We start from the raw sequence: 22827 nt of genomic DNA, 5'->3' as shown, positions 1-22827 counted from the left end.
ATTCATGTATTTTTAAAAGATGTATTGTTTTATGGTGTTTTTGTAAAAATAAATGTAAACCGTTTATTGATGGAATAATATTTCATTTGTAAATTATTTTTATAATTCTTCTTTTTTATTGCTCATTAAAATGTCAAATAATTAATTTCTTTGTAATGTTGTCCATTTATTCATAGATAAATAAATTCATTTGTAAACAAATGCCTATTTTTTTATTGTACAATTAGTTATTAATCAATTAAATGTTTTATTACTATTTTTACGTGACTCTTGTGGTCCTCTGAGTCATTGCATATGACGGAATTACCTATGCTTTTCATTGTATGTAAATACTACTTTTTTTCTGGCTGTCAACTTATTGGTATGATCATTCTCTTTTTTTATTTTTTTTATTTTACATGTTCGAAATAAATTTTGAAATAAATGAAATTAATTAATTACTATTTTACATGACTCTCTTGGTCCTCCATACATTACTAGTCTGCTGTCACTTCCGGTCTCCTCTGCCAGGGAACCAAATAAGGAAATGACGTGCTGCATGCAGAGTGTGACGTAGCACCACGCTTCCATGGCTGCAGAAGTCTCAAATAGAAACGTGTGACCGGCTCTCTGTGAGAGGAAGAGGAAGAGGAGGGTGAGGGAGCTGGTGCTGTGACACAAGACCAGGTTAGTGTTATTAGAAAGAATCCCTCTTTCAGGCTGTGTAGTTTAGAAACAACCCGAGTCAGCTAATGTTAGTCTTTTACCCTGGAAACAGAGAGCTGTTGCTTAACTAGCTAGCTGCTCAGCTAAAACTACAACATAAAACTTAACACGTGTAGGGCCTTATAAGAGTCACTTAACGTCTCATTTTAATGAAGAGTATATAAATACATTTAGAAACTGTTATCAACTCTAAGTGTGGTGGGAAATGACAAGCCTGTGTAAAGTAACAGTTATTATTAGCATAACTTATACAAGTTAGTTAAATGTGTCCCATTTTAAAGGTTCCAACCTATTTATATCGAATAGGGATGGGATACCAAACTTTTCTTTTTTATTTCGATACGATACCGATACTTTTAGTTAATTAATTAATTAATTTCATTTTATTTTTTGGGTTTGTGATTTTTCAAAATAATGGTCAATGATCATTACACTCAACGTGACGTCACTTGACGCGTACTAGCCATTAATAACAAATGTATTACAAAAGGAAATATAAGTACAGTTAAATAAAAATGTTTGTTGGAATGTTGGAAATAACAGGGATACATTTGTTATTGTGAGCATAACTTCTACAAGTTAGTTAATTGGGTCACATTTTAAAGGGTCCGTCCCATTTATATTGAATAGGGATGGGCGGAACCTTTAAAATGTGACACAATTTAAAGGTTCTGCTCTATTTATATCGAATAGGGATGGGCGATACCAAACTTTTTTTTTTAATTTCGATACGATACCGATACTTTTTGTTTCAATTTTAATACCGATACTGATGATTTCTCAAATGGGTTTGTAATTTTTCAAAATAATGGTCATTTTTAGAAAGAAAAAAAAAGATTACACTCAAAATCAAGTCAAGTGACACATATTGGCCATTAATAACAAATGTATTACAAAAGCAAATATAAGTAAAGCTAAATAAAAATGTTTGTGCCACTTAGTGTAAAAATATATTGTCCAATATTTTACGGAAATATGATTATATAATAAGCTCTCAGTGATATTGGTCAGAGACTCAGGGGAAATGGATGCCCTCTGGTCACGAGATGGGTGCTGACAGCTGAACTTGCAAGTGTAGCCTTATTTGGCTGGAGTGCGTGCGTGCATATGTGTGTGTGTGTGTGTTCGTCTTACATTTACTAGAGATGTGCTCGTATGTTTCTTAGAAAAAAGGTCATTTGGCTGGGACATTTTAGTGTTTTACAGATATTTGTCGGGACTCGGGGAAACCCAGCTTGAAACCAGGACAATCCCAGATAAATCGGGACGTCTTTGTCACTGTATCTTAAACACAAATTAAACATCAAATCTTGCAGAGAAAGTTCTTTCATGAATCATCAATTGATAATCTGTCATCATTTCTGTATTCGATTTATATGGGCACATAGAAATTATTTGTTTCTCAAAGAAGAAGAAAAAAACAAGTCTGCATCCCTAGAATGAAACATGAGTCTTCCCGCATGACCAACTTTAATTCACATTGGGACCCTACAGGTCCCCTTTTTGACTGGCTGCCATGATATGTGACAGCTGTTATCAGGGGCAAAGCTGATCCAAACTGAGCAAGGTCATTGAGACTACATCCCAACCAGGTTTAGACTTTGATTAGACTATTAGGTGCGACACCAGACTGGTCACTTCTTGAGAAAAACAATACTGAGAATCATTATTTTAGTTCAAGAAGGCTTTGACTATTTTTTATACAGGTAGTGAATAGTAGTTTGTGTACATTTTCCTGAGTGAACCGTGTTATCTGTGTACTTTGACAGGATGGGGGACATAACAGAAGTTGAGGGAAGGTTCTACACCAATGCAGAGGACTACTGGAGGGAGGTCGCCCCCACAGTGGATGGCATGCTGGGAGGCTACGGCAGCATCTCCAGCATCGATATCAATGGATCCAAGGCTTTCCTGCAGAAGTTCCTTGGCGTAAGAAACTTTTTGAGATGTCAGACAGCGATTTTCCAGTTTGAATGGGTCTAATGGCTTCATTTAGACATACAGCATATGTGTGTAAGGTCAGTGTCTCCGTAGTCCCAAATTCGATCTGATTAAAGGTACTATATGTAACAATTAACACGTATTAATCACTTTATATTGCCAATGTGTGCAAGGATTGTAACGTAACTTAAAAACTGAGACCTTCCCCGACTTTCTCGGTTACCTATAACAGCCTGTGGACTGATCTATTCTATGTAAAGGACTCTGGACTGTTTTGCCGGGAAAATGACAGAAGCAGCTTGTTTCACAGCTTTTTGCTCACTAGTGACCTTGTGTGTGTTTTTGCCATTGAAGGAAGGGGAAGGGAAGACGGGCGCGGGCTGTGCTCTGGACTGTGGAGCAGGCATCGGGAGGATCACCAAACGTTTACTGCTGCCTCTGTTTAAGACCGTGGACCTGGTGGACGTAACGCAGGAGTTTCTGGACAAAGCCAAGACATACCTGGGAGAGGAGGGCAAGAGAGTGGGGAAGTACCTCTGCAGCGGCCTGCAGGATTTTGTACCAGAGAGTGGACGCTATGATGTCATCTGGATCCAGTGGGTCATTGGTGAGTCTGCCACAACGGCTGCCATCCATAAGCAACGGCGCTTGTTTGATTTAAAGAATAATAATAAATGGGTTTGAAATACATAATTATATCTACGGGTGCTTTTGTACAGCTCTTACAGATCACAGGGGTGCAAACTTTCGACAAAATTTTTCCCCCTGATTTTTCCCTTCAGGCCACCTGACAGACGACCACCTGGTGGACTTCCTGCAGCGTTGCCAGAAAAACCTGCGGCCCAACGGCCTCATCATAATCAAGGACAATGTGTCGTATGAGGGTGTGGTTCCCGATGATGTGGACAGCAGCGTCTGCCGCGACCTGGAAATAGTTCACAGTCTAGTGAGCAGAGCAGGCCTCCGCATCGTCCACGAGGAGCAACAAGTTAACTTCCCAAAGGAGATCTACCAAGTCCACACACTGGCTCTCAGATAGGACTGTTCCCTCCTCCATGGGAGAGTAAGAGGAGGCGGCCTTGTGCACACAGTATTTTCTAATGTGGAATTGATGTTTTTCTAATCAGCAGTTTGTTTATTATCAGTGAGACGATCTCCAGTGCGATGTGTTTGTGGAGCGTGTTGTTAACTCCATGCATCGGTATTCTGCTCTGTGCCGAGTCGTCTTTTCTGGGCTACCAGGCCTTAAGTTACAGCCACATTACACTTCTGTCTTCATGGATGGACAAATTCTAGCATGCATTTCCTTTGTCAGCGTGATGTCCAGCAGGATCGCATTCCCAAGTTCAACTTTGGCTGTGTGGATATCCACAGTCGGCCAATAGAAACTCTGATGCACTGTGTTTGGAAATGGAGAAGTCATTATCCCAGAGCTGTGTCATCACCAGACTACAAACCACAGCATCATTCTCCCAGACTGTTAATAGTTTTGTCATCGCTTTGCTCAGTACTTATTTATTACCCACGTTGGAACTGTGACAGTGCAGCGCAGTTTCATTGAACAGAAGGCTATTGTGACCATACCCTTACCACCCATAGATATAAAACAGTAACACTGGCTGTATTTGAAACCGCTACTGACGAACGCAGTATACAGTGTACAGTGTACAGTACATACTACGTTCCTCAGTAGTATGAAACGGTTAAAGCGATGTATTTTGCAGTATGCTAGACCAGGATTTAGCCTTTAAACCAGCTCTTAAAGCACTGGACAAAAAAAAAAACGAACTCGTACCACTATTGCAATATTATTAAAAAATACAATTTAGATTATTTTGTTTATGTTACGTTTGTTTACTTTATAAGATACTGCAGGTTTAAACTGTTTATTCTAACAGCGCATAGTGAAGTAAGACAAAGAGGATCATCAACGAGGGGAGACGGGAAAATATAAAATAAAATGCAATAACTGTATTTTCAGTTACAGCAACAAAACAATGGAATGATATCCCTACAGATATTAGAGTAATGTTAAAAAGGGTCATATTGTGTCTCTGCCTGTCAGAGGCAGCTCTTTCCCACTCCTCTTCCCTCGCCACTCTGCTGCTCTTTAGCCGGTCTGTGATCGTCACTGGCCGACTCTCCAGCGAGCTACGCCCGCGGGCGATTGTGGAGCTTTTCAACTCCAAAAATGCAGATAAACACATGTTCCCGTTCATTTATTAATGGTGGAGAAAAATGTTCGATTCTCCATCTAATATTGTAAAACTGTCAATATTCAACATCTACACAGTTGATTTCTCGCCTCAAAAATGTTTACAAGTGAATTTAGTGATGAAATAGCTACGAAAATGTTAAAAAAAAAGAAAGACGTTTTTTGGCTGTTGTAACCGTAGCCTGTACTGTTCAAGCGCTTTGCAGTGTGGAATACAGTAGGCGAGGTAGACTGGTCCGATGCATACTGGAGATTTTGCTTTTGTTCACATACTACATGCTACATTTTGGGCAGTTCAGTACGTACTATTAGTATAGTATTGTGGTTTCGGATACAGACACTGTTTTATATCTATGCTTACCCCAATGTCCACTGGATTCTGCTGGATCGTGTCTAGAAGGTAACCCACATGTTGTGAAACATGTGGGTTATTTTGTGAAACTCTCACAAGATGGTTAAGGTTAAGCAATAATTTTTTATGTTTTACAGCTTATGGAAGAGTGTGGTAACAGATTCTTTGTGGTTGTATTTTATAGGTTTTAATTAGGGATGTCTCGATCAACTGTTTTTTGGCCCCCGAGTCATTTTAATGTTGAGTACTGCCAATACTGATTTTCATCCGATACTTCTGTTTACAGAAGTGTTGATTAAATGAATAATGAGAAGCTGCTACCTTAATGTTTTGTACGCTGCTCTTTGCTAATATAGCGGCGGAGCGGCTGTGGCTCAGAGCCAAGGCGGTAGAGCGGGTCGCCCACCAATCGGAAGGTCGGAGGATCGAAATTTGTATTTTTCCAAAACACCCTACACTGCATGAACTGTATCTGAAAATTGTGTGTGTGAGTGAAAGAGAACCTTTTTAATATTTCAATAAACTAATGTTAACATACAGAAGTGTATGTACTACGAAGCAGGATTTGGGGTTAGCGAGGTTTAACCCTTCAGGGTTTTCAGTCCTACAACGGTGGTTCACTTCTTGTCGGGATAGATCGCCATGGTAACTGATGGTGAACACCTAACCGGCTCCGGAGCAGGTTGTGTTCCAGATAAGAGATCAACTCGTGTAAAAGCACCGCCTACTGACCAATCAAAGCTTGGTGTGTGGATCGTATGATAATATTACCCAAATACGAATATATGCTGAAAAAAGTTTTAAAAAAAAGAAAAGTAGAGTATGTTGAAAAAAGTCATAAAAAAGATTAAAAAAAATAAATTAAAAAAACTCGTATAGTATGTCGAAAAAAGTAAAAAAAAAAAAAAAAAAAGGGATAGTATGTTGGAAAAAGTCATAAAAGTGATAGTATAGTATGTCGAAAAAAGTAATAAAAAAAAAAAGTATAGTATGTTGAAAAAAGTCATAAAAATGATTAAAAAAAAGTCATAGTATAGTATGTCGAAAAAAGTAAAAAAAGGGATAGTATGTTGAAAAAAGGCATAAAAATTATTAAAAAAAAGTCATAGTATAGTTTGTCGAAAAAAGTAAAAAAAAAAAAAGTATAGTATGTTGAAAAAAGTCATAGTATAGTATGTCGAAAATAGAAAAAAAAGTGATAGTATAGTATGTCGAAAAGAGTTTAAAAAAAAAGTTAAAAAAAAAAAGTCATAAAAATGATTAAAAAAACAAAAAAAGTCATAGTATAGTATGTCAAAAAAGTACAAAAAAAAAGGAGAGTATGTTGAAAAAAGTCATAAAGATAAAAAAAACAACTAATAGTATAGTATGTCGAAAAAGTAAAAAAAGGGATAGTATGTTGAAAAAAGGCATAAGAATGATTAAAAAAAAAAAGTCATAAAAAGTGATAGTATAGTTTGTCGAAAAAAGTAAAAAAAAAAGTAGAGTATGTTGAAAAAAGTCATAAAAATGATTAAAAAAAAAAGTCATAGTATAGTATGTCGAAAAAAGTAACAAAAAAAAAAGTATAGTATGTTGAAAAAAGAAAAGAAAAAAAAGGATAGTATGTTGAAAAAAGTCATAAAAATGATAAAAAAAAAAAGTCATAGTATAGTATGTCGACAAAAGTCATCGAAAGAAGTGATGAAAACAAAAGTCATATATTATGTCAACAAGTGCTTGTTTAGTCTCGCGAGATCTGGCAACACAGTTTGTGTTCAGCAGCTGACCTGTGAGGTTGTAAAGGTCTGGTGAGCTTCCAGCCAGTGGCAGTCTGACGTCACACCAACACAACACTCTCCACCCAGCATCAGCCAGCTAGCGGCTAACCCTTTATAACGGTACTGGACTTCGAGCTTTCTGACCGACCTGAGAGTCTGTGGGCGGATCTCTGACAGCACAATGTGGGGCATTTGCAGCAGAACTATGGTAAGTAACACAGCTAACTAACTAATTAGTATGCGTGTTTACAAAGTAAGTTACTGAAATTGATTAATACAATTAACGCTAAGTGGTGAAGGAATGTTTGCTAACTGTTAGCTAAGTTAGCTTGTAGCTAATGAACTGAAGTAGCTGTGTTGTTAGTTAGCAGCTAGTTAAGCTAAGCTAACTGGGTGAAAGGTGATGTTATTGTTAACAACATAACATTAGATAAACGACACTAAAGTTCAAGCTTCACCGATTATATAATATTCACCTTTAATTTTACTTTGTCTAACGATGCTAACTATTATTTTTTATTTTTTTATTGTTTTTATTTTGTTTTTATTTTTATTTTTTATTATGTTATTTATTTTATTATATTATTATTATTTATTTATTTTTATTTAAAAATGACAGTATACATAGTAACAGCAGAAAACATTAAAAACATGTACGTACAGAAGAAGCATAGCGAAAACATAAACAAAGAGCTGTAACAAACATCAGAGGAAACCAGAAATGAAACAAAACCAACATAAAATTAAAAAATAAATAAATAATAATAATAAAAAAAAGACCACGCGAGAGTATGACAATAATAAAATCTGAGAAAATGTTAACAAGTTTAAAATTATTGACATCTTTCCACAATTCACATGTACATTTACAGAACCATAATAAATGAGAGCAAGTTTCAGGATGTGATTCGAAGAAGGAACAATTGACATCTATGTCACTCTTTAAATTTTGTAAGAAATGTTTCACTGGATATAATCTAACTATTAACAAAGCTAACTGTTCAATGTTACTCATCATCACACAGATCTTGCTATTCTGCTAACGCACCTGCTTGGTGTTGACATGTTGGAAGACCATTTAAATATCACTTGTCATAAAGACTATTTACTCTACTTCATGTTTTTTTGCTTTTTTTTTACATTCATCCTTTGATATTGCAATATATTGTTATTAATTGTTTTTTATTTGTTTGTTTGTTTTATTGACACAACAAACATTAATTACTTCTTTAACGTTTTCTTCCATTTACATGCATGTTCTTTTTAAATATCTATAGATTGTAATTTGCTTAATGAATTGTATAAATGTGTATATATATGTTTTTATTTTGTTCTTTTTTTATTTTTATTTATTATTAAATTGATGCTTTGGCAATATTGTTCACCTGACAGTCATGCCAATAAAGCGAATTGAATTGAATTGACAGCTTCACCAATTCATATAATAACAGATACATTAATTCAGTTAGCTATTTACACCTGATTCTTTAGAATAGAATAATTTAGAGTTAGATACAAGGTAAACTCAGTTATAGCTAAACCTTACTATAACTCACACATACACTGGGAACATTCAGCTATAGCCTCTGAATGTTTTTGATGTTGGATTTACCAATGTTTACTTTCCAGTACTTTTGTTGGCATACTTATAGTTGAAATTGAGTACAGACTGGCCTCTACTGGTGACATGTCGCTGTTAGATAGATAGATAGATAGATAGATAGATAGATAGTAACTTTATTGATCCCGAGGGAAATTCAAGTTTCCAGCATCACAGTTCCATAGTGCAAAACATGTTAGTGGTACAAAGTACAAAAAAATATACCAGATATAAAATAACAAATACACAAATACAAATCAGTTAAAAATGAATATAGTGCAGGGTAACAGCTGTGATACACGACTATTGAAAAAAAGTGAATATAGTGCAGAAGAGACTGTTAAAAATGAGTACAGTGCAGGGTAACTCCAGTAGCTTAGTCTATGAAAGTGCACTGTGTGCATTATTATCTGTCCTGCAGACCATCCTTCTTTGTCCCCCACCTCCCTAGAGAGGTGTTGTATAGTTTGATGGCTCGGGGGACAAAGGATTTCCTGAGTCTGTCTGTGGAGCACTTGGGGAGCAGCAGCCTGCCGCTAAACAAGCTCCTCTGTGATGACGGCATGTAGAGGATAGCTGGCATTGTCCATTATGGCAAGCAGTCTGTTGAGTGTTCTTTCCTCTGCCACCGTCACCAGAGAGTCGAGCTCCATGCCGACCACAGAGGTCGTTAAGGTCCTCGCATAGTCTGAGAGCTGCTACCAAGAGCTATATCTGCCTTCTCTCTGTCTTGCCCCCCCAGTTATGGAGTTATGGCAGTTATGGAAAGCCCCCCCTTCCATAACTACATGGACTAGAAGCACTTTATCTAAAGTCTTTAAAGCCTGAAAACAGAGCCATGAAGAAGTGCAAAAGTCTAGTTTTCTCTCAGAACATTTGAATTACAATATGCTGAAAGGTTATTATGGAATTTTTCGCCCAATGATGCCAAAAAATTGTTGCCTACTGAAGCCTTAATGTGAACTCTTTTGTCACTCAGGTAAAGGTGGGGATGGCGAAACCATGTGCCGTAATGAAACCCTGTCACTTGGTGAAGCCTGTATCGGTGACTCGGGTCACCGGCAGATACCTGACCCACCAGAAGGGACTGCCCGGTCTGCCTGTCCCCCCTCTGCAGCAGACCTGTGAGCGCTACATCAGTGCCCTGGAGCCCATCGTGGAGGTGGATGAGCTGAAGCACACTAAAGAGCTGGTGGATGACTTTCAGAAAGCAGGAGGTGTTGGAGAGAGACTTCAGAGAGGCCTGGAGAAGAGAGCACAGAACGCTGTGAACTGGGTGAGACTTTGAATTAAAAAAAGTATTGTGGGAATACGACTTATGTAAGATACAACCTGTTTACCCTACTGACATCTTTCCTTTAAGTTAACCGTATTATTTGCCATGTTGATCTGGTATTGACTGTATCTGTGTCTTTGTGTCTTTGTAGCTGTCAGACTGGTGGGTGCAGGTTGCTTATCTTGATTACCGGTTGCCTGTGGTGGTTCATTCAAGTCCTGGGCTGGTCTTGCCTCGCATGAACTTCAGTGACAAGCAGGGACAAATAAGGTGATCACACATACAGTCAGGTCAGCTAGGTTTTTACAGTCACAGGGGACACAATTGCCCCTTTATCACCCTTACAACCTGTTTACAACTGTTTGGTAAGCCTCCTCTGTATTTCCATCATTTAACCAACATAAGGATGGATTGAAGTTAACATTGAAATGATTATTGTCTCTGTTTAGGTTTGCTGCCAAACTGATAGCGGGTGTTTTGGACTTTAAGATAATGATTGACAAGTGAGTACTATGCTTATGATATTCTCCTTATTGACCAATGCGGCCCATCCATTGTTATTCTGTCTTTGGTTTTGTCTGTTATCTTCCAGTTGCTTTTACTACCTGTAGTATATACAAGTAAAAAGTTGAGCCTACTATACATTTCTTAGGGAACCCAGTTGGTCACAAGGCCTGACAACACCACATCTACTACAGAAACCAGACATTACTCAATGTAGTCCTGCAACATCCAGTGCATGTAGTAGCTTCAGGGAGTAAATGACAAAATATTTTAAATGATATTGTGGCTCAGTCAGTGTTTAATGGCAGCGCTTGTATGTCTTGCAGTGAGACGCTACCAGTTGAATATCTGGGAGGGAAGTCCCTGTGTATGAATCAGTACTATGAAGTGCTGTCGTCCTGCCGTATCCCCGGTCTGAAGAGAGACGCAATAGTGAACCACGCCAAGAGCTCCCCTAAACACATTACTGTAGTCCACAACTTTCAGGTGAGAGCGCTGGTCAGAGTCTGACACCTTTGTATAGTGATATGGGCTTGCAGAGAGCACACTGACCAGACACCAACCAGCTATTATTTTGGACTTATTGAATCAACATGAATTATCTACAGTTGACTGAACCTTTCTCATCTTTCTCCACTTGGAATCAGTTTTTTGTGTTGGAGGTGTACAACAGTGATGGGACTCCGTTGACAGCTGATCAGCTCTGTGTTCAGCTGGAGAGGATCTGTAGCTCCTCACTACAGACCAACACGGAGCCTGTCGGCATCCTCACCACGCAGCATCGTGACTCCTGGGGCAAGGCCTACGTCAACCTCTGCAAGGGTGAGCTAAAAGACCACTGACATTGGTCTAAAGGACGCTGGAGTCTGAGAAGCAGCATGTGGAAATGTCTTGAATAGTTAAACTGTTACAGTCTGATGACATATCATGTTTGCTCTGTGTGTGTGCGTATGCTTGACGTGTCCAGATAAGACCAACAAAGAATCAGTGTCGGCTATCCAAAGGAGCATCTTCACTTTGTGTTTGGATGGAGCGATGCCTCAAGCGTCTGATGGGACGTACCGCAGCTGTGCTGCCGTCCAGATGCTGCATGGAGGAGGAAGCCAGTGGAACAGTGGCAACCGCTGGTTTGACAAGACGCTGCAGGTGACCCACTGAGGCTTTTTATACACACTTAGTTAGAGGTGCAGTTATTAGTAATAGTTCAACTAATGTTTCCATTGGCATTGTTTGTCTTAAACTGACGTGAGACTTAACCTACACTTGCTCAGAAAGACTCGATGTAACATTGGTAAGGTAATAACTTGACCATGTCAACAAATTCCTCAGGCGGGATGTGATGCAAATTCTTGTTTTGTTCTCTAAACGTTTCTGATCTTTTTTTCAGTTTATTATTGGAGAAGACGGGTCATGTGGTGCGAACTACGAGCACGCCCCAGCTGAGGGCCCACCCATAGTGGCCTTGATTGACCATGTTGTAGAATACACGTAAGTAGGTCAAAGACTATTTAGACTCTGTCGGGGTCTATTTGGATTTCTTCTTGTCATAACATCTTTGAAAGTCTTTGAGAGCACACAGAGACTTTCTGCTCCTATCATGGACAGGTTGATCACATGGAAGACCGTGGCCGTTTGTTTGTCTTCCACCTATTGTATCATTCCTTTCTTACTTGTGGTTAACAGGAGGAAGTCAGAGATGACGCAGACTCCCACGGTGCCTTTGCCCATGCCCCAGAAACTGCATTTCAACATGACGCCTGAGATCAAGAAGGACATTGAGGAGGCCAAGCACGCCATGAACATGTGAGGACAGATTTTATAACGACACTCAGAGAAGTGTAAAAATATTTTCGCTTCATTATGAAACTGGGCCGCCACAGTCTAGGTAGTTAATGGGAAACACTGTATTTGTGCATCTGGACTTCATGTCATTATTTACAACGATAGGTTGATTCTCACTGTCCTGACATTTCTCCCACCACAGACTGGCCCAAGACCTGGATGTGAGGGTCATAGTGTTTGGCCACTTTGGGAAAAATGTCCCAAAGGCCCACAAGATGAGCCCTGATGCTTTCATACAGATGGCGCTACAACTGGCGTACTACAGGTGAGATGCTGAAAAGTAATGTGGTGATGGGACTGTCTTTGTATGCAGACTTTTTACTCGTGACATTGTAAACCAAGGCTAACTAGAGCGCTTCATGTAAACAAACTTTATCACACAGTTAGGCTCCAACAGAGACTCTTGTATCCATGCACTCAGATAAAATGGATTCAAGTAATGAAATAAATAATGGTGTGTATAAAGAAAATCACAGTGACCTCACAAAAACATGTTTTTGGCCATAACTCAAGAATTCATATGCTAACTATGACAGACATGGATGTAAACTGACACTTGACTGGTTGGTGGAGACGTACAACCGCGAGGCGGTAATTTGTAGTTTCACACTGTCTCTCCTCTTGTCTCTGCAGGTTGTACCAGCGCTGCTGTGCCACATATGAAAGTGCCTCCCTGCGTATGTTCAGACTAGGCCGCACAGATACAATCCGATCAGCCTCGAGTGCCTCAGCTACCTTCGTCAAGGCCTTTGATGACCCCAGCAAACAGGTCTGATGAGAGGCAATATGTTAATGGGATGTTTTTGTAATTACAGCAGCCGTTTTGGCAGTAAACTCTCTGACATGGTAATGCTAGGCTTTATCAATAAATCAATCTAAACACTAAGTGGTACAACAGTCGGTTCAAATAGAAGTCATAGATGTGTCAGGTAACCACTGAGCTTTTGTTATACCTCATTAGAAAAAGATGAAGCCAGAGATGGAGTCAAAGATAAAGTGATGATGTATAATGAGTACAAATTATTCTTCTGATGTTGATATAATAATGTATTTGAACACTGTTAAACAATAACCCCCTATAGGATGTGTCGTTGAGTTTCTGTCATCTTCCTGTTTTTCACAGAACACAGAGAAAGTCGATTTACTGGAGAAAGCTGTAAACGCACACAGGTCGTACACTAACATGGTGAGTATTCACAACACAAGTCTGGTGATATTCTATATTGTCCTTATTGTCTGCAAATCTCATGTGCAGAGCCAAACCATCACTGAATGTATCTCCTTCCTCTGTTTAAAAACATATCAATGAGTCATGTTGTTGCACTGGGTGACATGTTCCTTCATTACCATGAACACAATCCAAGTCCTGCTGCCACAAATACTCACAAGAGCACCAACAAATGCTCTATTTCCCGTATCTAGCAAGCCACACGTCGCTACTGCTGTATGAACCCAAAATAAACAGATTGTGCTGTGATTTAATGGCAATAAACGGATCAAAGTGATGCCGAAATAACAACATAATGATGCTGATTAGTAAAAAAGTCTGAATTCATGCTTTGTCGGGTCTGTCTGCAAGACGACGAGCAAACAACTTTTAAAATGTTTGTTTTCTGAATGGAGTTCGGATCGATCGGTGCCTGGCTATGCAGCTGCTCCGTCAACACTCCATCTAGGCATAAATACAGCAGCGACGTCTGTGGTTTATACACATACATTTATACACAGTGTTTCGTCCGATTTCTGTACAAATATGATGTACTATCATAGCTCTGGGTGTCCATGTGGAATATGTAGGAGAGTATGCACTTCCTCCTCTGTAACCTACCCGTCTCTATGTCGTAGTTCACCCACCTTATCGACGACCACTAACTTACTCCACTGGCTACTGCAGTACATTAAGAAAAACTTAATCGGATTTAACATTATAGACATGACCACTGACTATTTGTGTAACAACCGAGTCTTGTTTAGTAGTTAACATCTGGTGACTGGAGAGAATTCTCTCCCATCCCTACAGGCAATCAGTGGCCAGGCCATAGACAGACACCTCCTGGGCCTTAAGATGGTGGCTGTTGAGGAAAAACTCTCCATACCTGATATTTACAGTGACGCCGCCTACGCCAAAGCCTTGAACTACAAGCTATCTACAAGTCAGGTATGGGCCTGGGGGTTGGAACTGCCACTGTTTACTGGCTAAAGATACTTTTTCCTATGATTTAATACTAAGACCTACTAACCCCTACGTTCTCATTTCTTCTCAAGGTACCGTCCAAGACTGACTGTGTCATGTGCTTCGGCCCGGTTGCATCCAACGGGTACGGCGTGTGCTATAATCCTATGGACGATCACATCAACTTTGCAGTGTCGTCTTTCAACGCTTGTACAGAAACAAATGCAGCACATCTGGCCCAGGGTGTGGAGGGCGCACTGAAGGACATGAGGACATTGCTGGAACAAACCCCAAGAGCCAAACTGTGAAGGTCCTCCAGACTCTTTACTAACCTCCTCGTAGATGAAGTGTGGATGCAACAGGGCTAGTCTTAATAGTCTGATTTAATAGGGAAGACCACTCTTAGTGTGATTGAGTGACTTTTGGATGACTGAACCCCTAACCTGGTGCTAGACTGCCAGGCTCCAGTTGGTAGTCTGAACCAGTATTTTTACCATGTTATTGTTTGTAGTCATGCACTTTAAAGTGGAGATTAAACAGTCAGCCAAGTTAAGCTGGTTTACTAAATGGATTTCCACTCTAATTAACAATTATATAACAAACATGAGAAATATAAATTTAAAAAAGAAAAGAAAAAAGATGCTTTGTTTTATCTTTCGTGGCAAGAGCACCGCCATGTTGCAGTACTCTAGCATGTGACATGTGTCACGAGGTTGGTTGGCCGGCTGAGTTACACAGATCCAACAGTAGAGACTGTGAAAGACGGACACTGAGGACAGACAAAAACAAAAGAGAGGCACCTATTTATTGGTTCTGGATGTAAAGATGAGTTTTATAACGTTAAAAAACAAGAACAAAACAGTCTATTTCATAAACTGACGCTGAAACGGAGATCAGTAACGTTACTGCAGTGCTGGCTATCATGGCACTGAAAGAGCCCAAAGAGTCCAGCTGCAACTGACTGTCTCCCCATCTCCCGTCCTCTCCCCTCTCCGATCACCTGTCTCTCCTCTGCTGTCTCATTCAGACCGTTCAAAGACTGGGTCGCTAAGAAAAAAAGAAAAAAAATCGACTTTATTCTGAAGCCCACATTTGTTTACGTAACTTGCCGGTAGCTTCAACCAGCTCAACATTAGCATACCAAAACCACCGTCTTATTCACCTTATTCCTAGCCCCCATGATGCCTTGCGTGAATTATGGGCACAACAGAGCGATTGTATTAAAACAATTAAGTAAAACATGTGTGAACACCACCAATTACACCTCAAACGGGATAATGTGATCATATACCTCTGCCTTCTACTATCGAGGGGTGGGAGGACGACCTGAAGATTATTACTTTTTAAACCCAAAGTGTTGACCGTCTGACAGTCCCCCGCTGGAGGCGAACCAACCTCGTCACGTACGCAATGGCGTCACTCCAGCATGGCAGCTCGCTAGCTAGAGGTAGAAATTAAGAAAATTGTATTTGTCATATCTGTGGTTTTAACTTTTTTTTAAAATCAGATTTTATGCAAGGTGATTTTTCTAATATATTTTGGGCATTACAAGAGCCAAAACATGCATGTTTCATGTCCTCTTGAAATAACGATGTGATATCTGCTGCTGTGTAATGACTGGGAGGTGCTATCTCTCTGGTGGTACAATGAATGCGCATGCACATTAAATTCATCATGATGCACAGACATTTCTGATTCAAAGTGTAAATATCATTAAGAGAAATGAGCTTGTTGATGGATATGGATGGATACTTTTATAATTTTATTATGAACAAATCACCTGCTGAGACGAGACCCAACAATCACTTGATTGTATTAACAAGAATTGTCTGTGTAGCCACGAACTGGTTTATGCCTCTCTGTGCCTTAAGTGTTGTCTGTAAACTATTAAAACCACAGAACTGCATCCGCTGACATTTTGCTTCATTGCAGTGAACAGCGTGCTTTATTCTGACATAACTTTGTTATAAATGCCTTTTTTGATTGCTCTATTGCTGCATTGTACAGAGCCTGCCAGAGGTCGCATGGTAGAATAATACAGGTGTGGAAATCGGAGCGCTCAGATTAAGTCTCCACAGACTAATAATCCATGCTCTTTATTTAATTATTTTATTTATCTGTGCACTCTGATTTCCACATCCATATTTAACGGTGCACAATTTGAAATTCAGAGCATTAATATATCATCAACAACTATTGTCTATGTGAAGATATAGAGGAGTAATGTCTACCTGAGTCTATGATATCACAGCATTAATGTCAATATCAATCAAGCAGGTCTCTGACCAGGAACCAGGTTCCATCTTGACACTTTTTAAAGGTCCCATATTATAAAAAGTGACATTTTCATGTTTTTTACATTATAAAGCAGGTTTAAGTGCTATATAAATACTGTGAAAGTATTGAAACGCTTAATCAACAGAGAAGTACACACAGCCCGTATTCAGAAACTGAGCTTTTGAAACAAGCCATCAGGATTTCTATCCATTTGTGATGTCACAAATCTACAATATAGACCATTTCAAGGTTTTAAACGTAAACATTCTAAATGGGTCCCAGTTTATTTCCTGTTGCAGTGTATGTGAATGACATCAGCTGACAGGAAGTAAACATGGACCCAAGATGTTGCCCAGCAACGCAATTCTGTTACAATTTCGTTACAATTCCATTGAAATGCGCTAAAACGGAGTGTTTCGGACAGAGGGTGAATACAGGTATATTCAAGCAGACAGCATGAGTTTTTTTTTTAAACATAAAAGTATGTAAACACGTTCTAGTAGAACCCAAAACACAAATATGAACCTGAAAATGAGCATGATATGGGACCTTTAAGGTTCCGGCCTATTCTGGGGGCAATACACTAAAAGAAATGTCAGTAAATATAATTCTTCATTTTAGTGGCTCATGAGTCAGAATGAAATGTATGTTTTCTCTTAGTTAGTTCATAAATGATGCCAAATGAATAGCACGTCTCCTCCTCCATCACTCTTTCATCAAACTCAATTTGAAAACATGGTTAATAATATACTAGACACTTTTTACAGTGGAGAGCAGGAAGGCTTGGCTTCTGGTTCAGAAGTGAAAGTAAAAGTTATAAACTGTGATAAAGCGCTGACGCACAGACACACGGACAGCCAGACCTACAGGGCCTTTGTTCAAGGCCTTCTTCGTGTCCATCTCCTCTGTGTCCACCTGAAGGTCATCTAAAGGTCATCTAAAGGTCATCTGAAGATGCTGCACAGTGTGAAGGCCTGTGAGCCGCCGGCTGGAGGTTTCTGCTTTGAGAACAGCCGCAGGTAACGAACCTCTGTTGTTATCTGTCACTGAGCTAACAGCTAACTAGGCTACTGTTAGTAGTCTGACTACAGTAGTAGACATATCCTGTAGGAACTAGAGACACACTAACATGGTATAACGTTTTAAGGTCTGGATACTGGAGTGGTTTCACTTTGTGCAGCTTTCTACTTTCCCTCCACTTGACTTCAGAGGAATATATTTCACCTTTTTACTTCACTACATTTATCAGACAACATGTTTGTCCATGTAAAATATATGATAATCTCATAAAATAAGCTGCTGATGTGAACATCTCCCAGCAGTGATTCTCATGTATTTGTTGTCAAATGTTAGTTGTTGAGTTTAAAAGTACATCAATCTGACCTGACTTTGTTTTGTGCACATATATAGCCTTGTCTTTCCTTGTGCTATTGTGTCTAAATACCATTAACATTTCTATTATACAGAGTATTTAGCAACATTATGTGACATTTATGGCAGGATACCAGGAGATACTGTAGGAGGGTTGTGTGGTTCTTAATATCTATATCTCCTATATTTTATTATCCAGCACTAAATCACTTTCTGCACTATATTCACATTTTTAATAGTCCTGTATCTCAGTTGTTACTCTGCACTATATTAATTTTTAACAGTTTCTTCATCTCCTCTCCTGTTATTTTTATATCTGGTATTACTTACTTGTGTCTTTTTACTAATATATTTTGCACTATGGAACTGTGATGCTGGAAACTTGAATTTCCCTTGGGATCAATAAAGTCACTATCTATGTATCTATCTATCTATCTATCTATTAACACTAACATGCTCAATCATCATCTCCAGGAATGCAGTGTTGGAGTCCAATTTGTCAGAGTTTGGCTACAAAGCTCCCAGTGCCAGAAAGACCGGGACCACCATCGCTGGGATTGTGTTCAAGGTGAAGATCTGCAGACAGATAGGCTGACCGAAACCAGACGCTTAAAGGATCATTTTTGGAAATATGCCCGTATTGTTTTCTAGAACGTGGCTTTAAATGAATATCTGTAACAAACCAGGTAGCTGTCTGTAATCAGCCAGGTGTGGTGAGCATTTCCTGTTCTTGTGTGTCAGGATGGAGTGATCCTGGGAGCAGACACCAGGGCTACAGACGACATGGTGGTGGCGGACAAAAACTGCATGAAGATTCACTACATCGCTCCCAAGATCTAGTGAGTTGCTGATCAGATCCTCTCACTCACATGTCCAGTGTGACTCTTTCTCATTCCTTTTTGTGTTAGTATGACTTTTATTTTGTAGAGATTGGTTCAAGGTGTTTGTATTACATATATTGACATTATGTTTTGTTGCCATTTTATACTGTATCTCCCATTCCTTTTCATGTTTTAACTAAAGAGTGAATACTGGTACACATATAACCTTCCTGTCACCTGTAGAGGATTGCTTTTGAAATGCAAAGCTTTATATGGTCAGTGATCTCTGTTATTTAAGGAGTTGTTGTGTCATCTGACCTCTAAGGAGTCTTCATATCGGAGCCTGCTGGCTGTATGAAGTTTAACCCTCTGAGACCCACAATAGACCAGTTTTTGTCTTTTTTAGGGAATTACATGGGTACTTTAGGGGGAGGTAGCAGGTCAACAGTAGATGTCACATAGAAGTGATGTACATCATCTGAAAGCTGGGAACCTTTGCCCAAAAACTGCATGTGATTATCATAAAGTGGGCATGTCTGTAAAGGGGAGACTCGTGGGTACCCATAGAACCCATTTTCATTCACATATCTTGAGGTCAGAGGTCAAGGGACCCCTTTGAAAATGGCCATGCCAGTTTTTCCTCGCTAAAATTTAGCCCAACTTTGGAGCGTTATTTAGCCTCCTTCCCAACATGGTACCATGACATCGTTGGTACCAATGGATTCCTTAGGTTTTCTAGTTTCTAGTATGATATCTGTAGCTTCACTAACTCTAAACCAGCCCTAAAACTGAACCTACCAGAGCCTCTGAAAGACAGTAAAGTCAGTCGGGATTGGGTCTCAGGGTCCTTGAGAAAGACACTGAACCCCAAATGTCTCCCAATAAGTGTATTGTAATCTTATAACTGGATTTTATATAGATAAAGGATGAAAAAAGTCTTTGAGAGGTTGTGATCTAATTTCTCAAAAGTCCTTCAGCGATGACTTGTTAAACTGCGTCCTGTGTGTTGTGTAGCTGCTGTGGTGCCGGCGTGGCTGCAGACGCAGAGGTCACCACACAGATCATGTCGTCCAATGTGGAACTGCACATGCTCAACACTGGGCGACCCCCACTCGTCGCCATGGTAACCCGACAGCTGAAACAGATGCTGTTCAGGTGAGGGTAACAGAGATATAATTAAAGGATACAGATGTTAACGTATTTGTAATGTAGTTTTCTTGGGTTTCTATTTTCATTAAGAAGAGTGAAATCATGTGGTAGTGATGTCTGTCTGGTTTTTCAGGTACCAGGGTCAAGTCGGGTCGTCTCTGATCGTTGGAGGAGTGGACGTGACTGGAAATCACCTATACAGTGTTTACCCACACGGCTCCTACGACAAACTGCCCTTCGTCACCATGGGTACGTGTTCAATGTACTGTATACTTATATACCGACCATACAAATACAGCCGAATTAATACAGTTTCACTCAGGACCAGGCTTTAACCGAACATCAGACAAAACATAAAAAGCTGAGAAATTGAAATGTTTGCTTTTGGTTTCAGGCTCTGGAGCTGCAGCTGCTGTCGCTGTATTTGAGGACAGATTCAAACCAAACATGGAGGTGAGGCTGATGGTCTGCTTTCCTCTCTTGGCAGATGTGATGTTTGTTATAATAAAGAATAGACTTTATACTGAAGGCATGTTGTGCACTGCAAATGACATCATAATGGAGATGTATGGGAAGAGTCTATTGTGTAAATATCGACCAACGATGTTAAAAATCAAGACAAGATGCCGACAAGCCAAAAGAAAAAACGTTAATCATCTGGTACAGAACTAGAATATAAAAAAACACAGTACACAAGAACACAATACAAGAACACAGAATGGGAATGGGTCAATAAACAGTACAATGTCTATGGATATAACCATTGTAGAGCTGCAACGATTAGTCTACTAATGGATTAGTCGATCGACAGAAAAATAATCGCCAACTATTTTGATAATCGATTAATAAATAAAATGTTTCTAGCAAAAATGTAAAAAAATTGCGTTTTCAGCCTCAAATATGGAGATTTCCTGCTTTTCTCTGTATTATATATCATATTATATTGAATATCTTTGGATATTTAAGACATTTAAAGACAACACCCTGGATTTTGAGAAACTGGGATGAACATTTTTCACTATTTTCTGACATCTTACAGACCAAACGATTGATCGATTTATCTAGAAAATAATCGTCAGATTAATTGATAAAGAAAATAATCATTAGTTGCAGCCCTACACCATTGTACACCTAAACAAGTCATTTAGTCTGGGTAATAATGAATCTTAATTCTGTCTGAGAAAGCAAATCTGCCTTGCGGGTCAGAAAATTTCACTTTTTTAATTCATTCAATTTGATTTGTAATTCTAGTTTTTCTCTTCCTCCTCCTCCTCCTCTCTCTCTCTCTCTTTCAGCTGGAAGAGGCGAAGCAGCTCGTACGAGACGCCATCACTGCAGGGATTTTCTGTGACCTGGGTTCAGGCAGCAACGTGGACTTGTGTGTCATCACCCAGGCTGGAGTGGAGACTCTGCGACCCTACGACAAGCCCACGACGAAGGGCAAAAGGTGAACCATTATATAAGTACCTTTTATAGGAGGAGAACCTGTCATGTGTTTTTTCTCCTTTAAATATTCAGAATCTGTTTTATTTGTACACACATACAAGGAATTTGACTCTCTAAACGTACTTACACAGAAATAGAAGTAACAGCTAGGAACAAAAAAATCTGAGGATTGACATCGAAAAACACACCAGAATGCAAAACAATATTAAAATAAAATAAAATAATGTGCAAATGTTTCCTTTTCCAGTTCAGGTCCTGTTTTCAATGTAATTTTTTATTGTTTTTCAGATCGGGTCAGTACAGATATAAACCCGGCACCACGGGCGTCCTTACCAAGACTGTGACCCCACTCTCTCTGGATGTGGTCGACCAATCTGTTCAGATCATGGACACTGAATAAAACACAATAAAATGCTTCTTTTCAATATGTAGTAATACATCAGTGCACTAAATAAAAAGAAAGACAGTGTGATCAATGGATTTAGAGCAGGTTGTTTATTTTCTCTAAAGCATAACAATAAAAGCTTTTGTTTGTTAAATGATTGGTGTCTGCAAGTTATTTGTTGATCAAATAAAGGGCTGGAAGACTTTAGTTTTACTTCAGCTTCTATTTTTCTCACTAAAACCTATGAACAATACACACACAGCAGCATTTAGTCAAATAAACTACACTGTTATACATTCAAATTGTTAGAGAAATTATTCAAAAACTGGAACTCAAAAACTATGAAACGCTTATTAAAAGCTTGATGTTTGAATGATTTGTCTTACTGGAAAATGGCCGGACCTGATACATTTTGAGCATCATTATAATTGTTTTGCTATATTTTTAAATGTATTGCCTGACTGGCTTTTTAAACAGACTACCGTATCTTACTGTAACGTAACAGAAAGACAAAGATTGCAGGAGAGAGTCAGAGAGGCTGGATGGGAATGGGATCTGATTGGGATACTGGGAACAGAAGGTGAAGGAGTAGGAGTTGCCAGGAGGGAATTTTTTAAAGGTCCCATATTATAAAAAGTGACATTTTCATGGCTTTTATATTATAAAGCAGGTTTAAGTGCGATATAAATACTGTGAAAGTATCAAAACGCTAAATATACGGAGAAATACACACAGCCCGTATTCAGAAATTGTGCCTTTGAAATAAGTCGTTAGGATTTCTGTCCATTTGTGATGTCACAAATATACGATATTTAGACCATAACATGGTTTTAAACATAAACATTCTAAATGTGTACCAGTTTATTTCCTGTTGCAGTGTATATAAATAACATCAGCTGACAGGAAGTAAACATGGACCCAAACTGTTGCCTAGCAACGCAATTCCGTTGCAATTCCGTTGAAATGCACTAAAACGGAGTTTCAGACAGAGGGTGAATAGGGTATATTCA

The 22827-nt window shown here is 39.1% G+C and overlaps 3 protein-coding genes across 3 annotated transcripts; all 3 read left to right on the top strand.

The window, feature by feature from the left end:
- Positions 1 to 538: 538 nt before the first annotated feature.
- Positions 539 to 5755, top strand: ntmt1 (N-terminal Xaa-Pro-Lys N-methyltransferase 1). The gene is made up of 4 exons (XM_074617650.1): positions 539 to 666; positions 2475 to 2634; positions 3001 to 3253; positions 3429 to 5755. Exons 2-4 carry the CDS (start codon positions 2476 to 2478, stop codon positions 3683 to 3685), a joined length of 669 nt encoding a protein of 222 aa, XP_074473751.1. The 5' UTR covers positions 539 to 666; position 2475; the 3' UTR covers positions 3686 to 5755.
- Positions 5756 to 7016: 1261 nt separating this feature from the next.
- Positions 7017 to 16274, top strand: crata (carnitine O-acetyltransferase a). Its single transcript, XM_074618382.1, has 14 exons — positions 7017 to 7181; positions 9553 to 9849; positions 10001 to 10119; positions 10299 to 10352; positions 10680 to 10839; positions 11001 to 11175; positions 11321 to 11499; positions 11741 to 11841; positions 12037 to 12156; positions 12338 to 12460; positions 12829 to 12964; positions 13319 to 13381; positions 14216 to 14353; positions 14461 to 16274. The coding sequence occupies exons 1-14, from the start codon at positions 7155 to 7157 to the stop codon at positions 14674 to 14676; spliced, it is 1908 nt and encodes a 635-aa protein (XP_074474483.1). The 5' UTR covers positions 7017 to 7154; the 3' UTR covers positions 14677 to 16274.
- Positions 16275 to 17465: 1191 nt separating this feature from the next.
- Positions 17466 to 21971, top strand: psmb10 (proteasome 20S subunit beta 10). The gene is made up of 8 exons (XM_074618394.1): positions 17466 to 17664; positions 18491 to 18584; positions 18758 to 18855; positions 19852 to 19992; positions 20120 to 20235; positions 20381 to 20439; positions 21282 to 21433; positions 21721 to 21971. The coding sequence occupies exons 1-8, from the start codon at positions 17600 to 17602 to the stop codon at positions 21830 to 21832; spliced, it is 837 nt and encodes a 278-aa protein (XP_074474495.1). The 5' UTR covers positions 17466 to 17599; the 3' UTR covers positions 21833 to 21971.
- Positions 21972 to 22827: the final 856 nt, after the last annotated feature.

The sequence above is a fragment of the Sebastes fasciatus genome, chromosome 19, assembly GCF_043250625.1.
Source record: "Sebastes fasciatus isolate fSebFas1 chromosome 19, fSebFas1.pri, whole genome shotgun sequence".
NCBI lineage: Eukaryota > Metazoa > Chordata > Actinopteri > Perciformes > Sebastidae > Sebastes > Sebastes fasciatus.
Note: the sequence above shows the minus strand (reverse complement) of the source record. Positions and strands in the feature narration are given on the sequence as shown.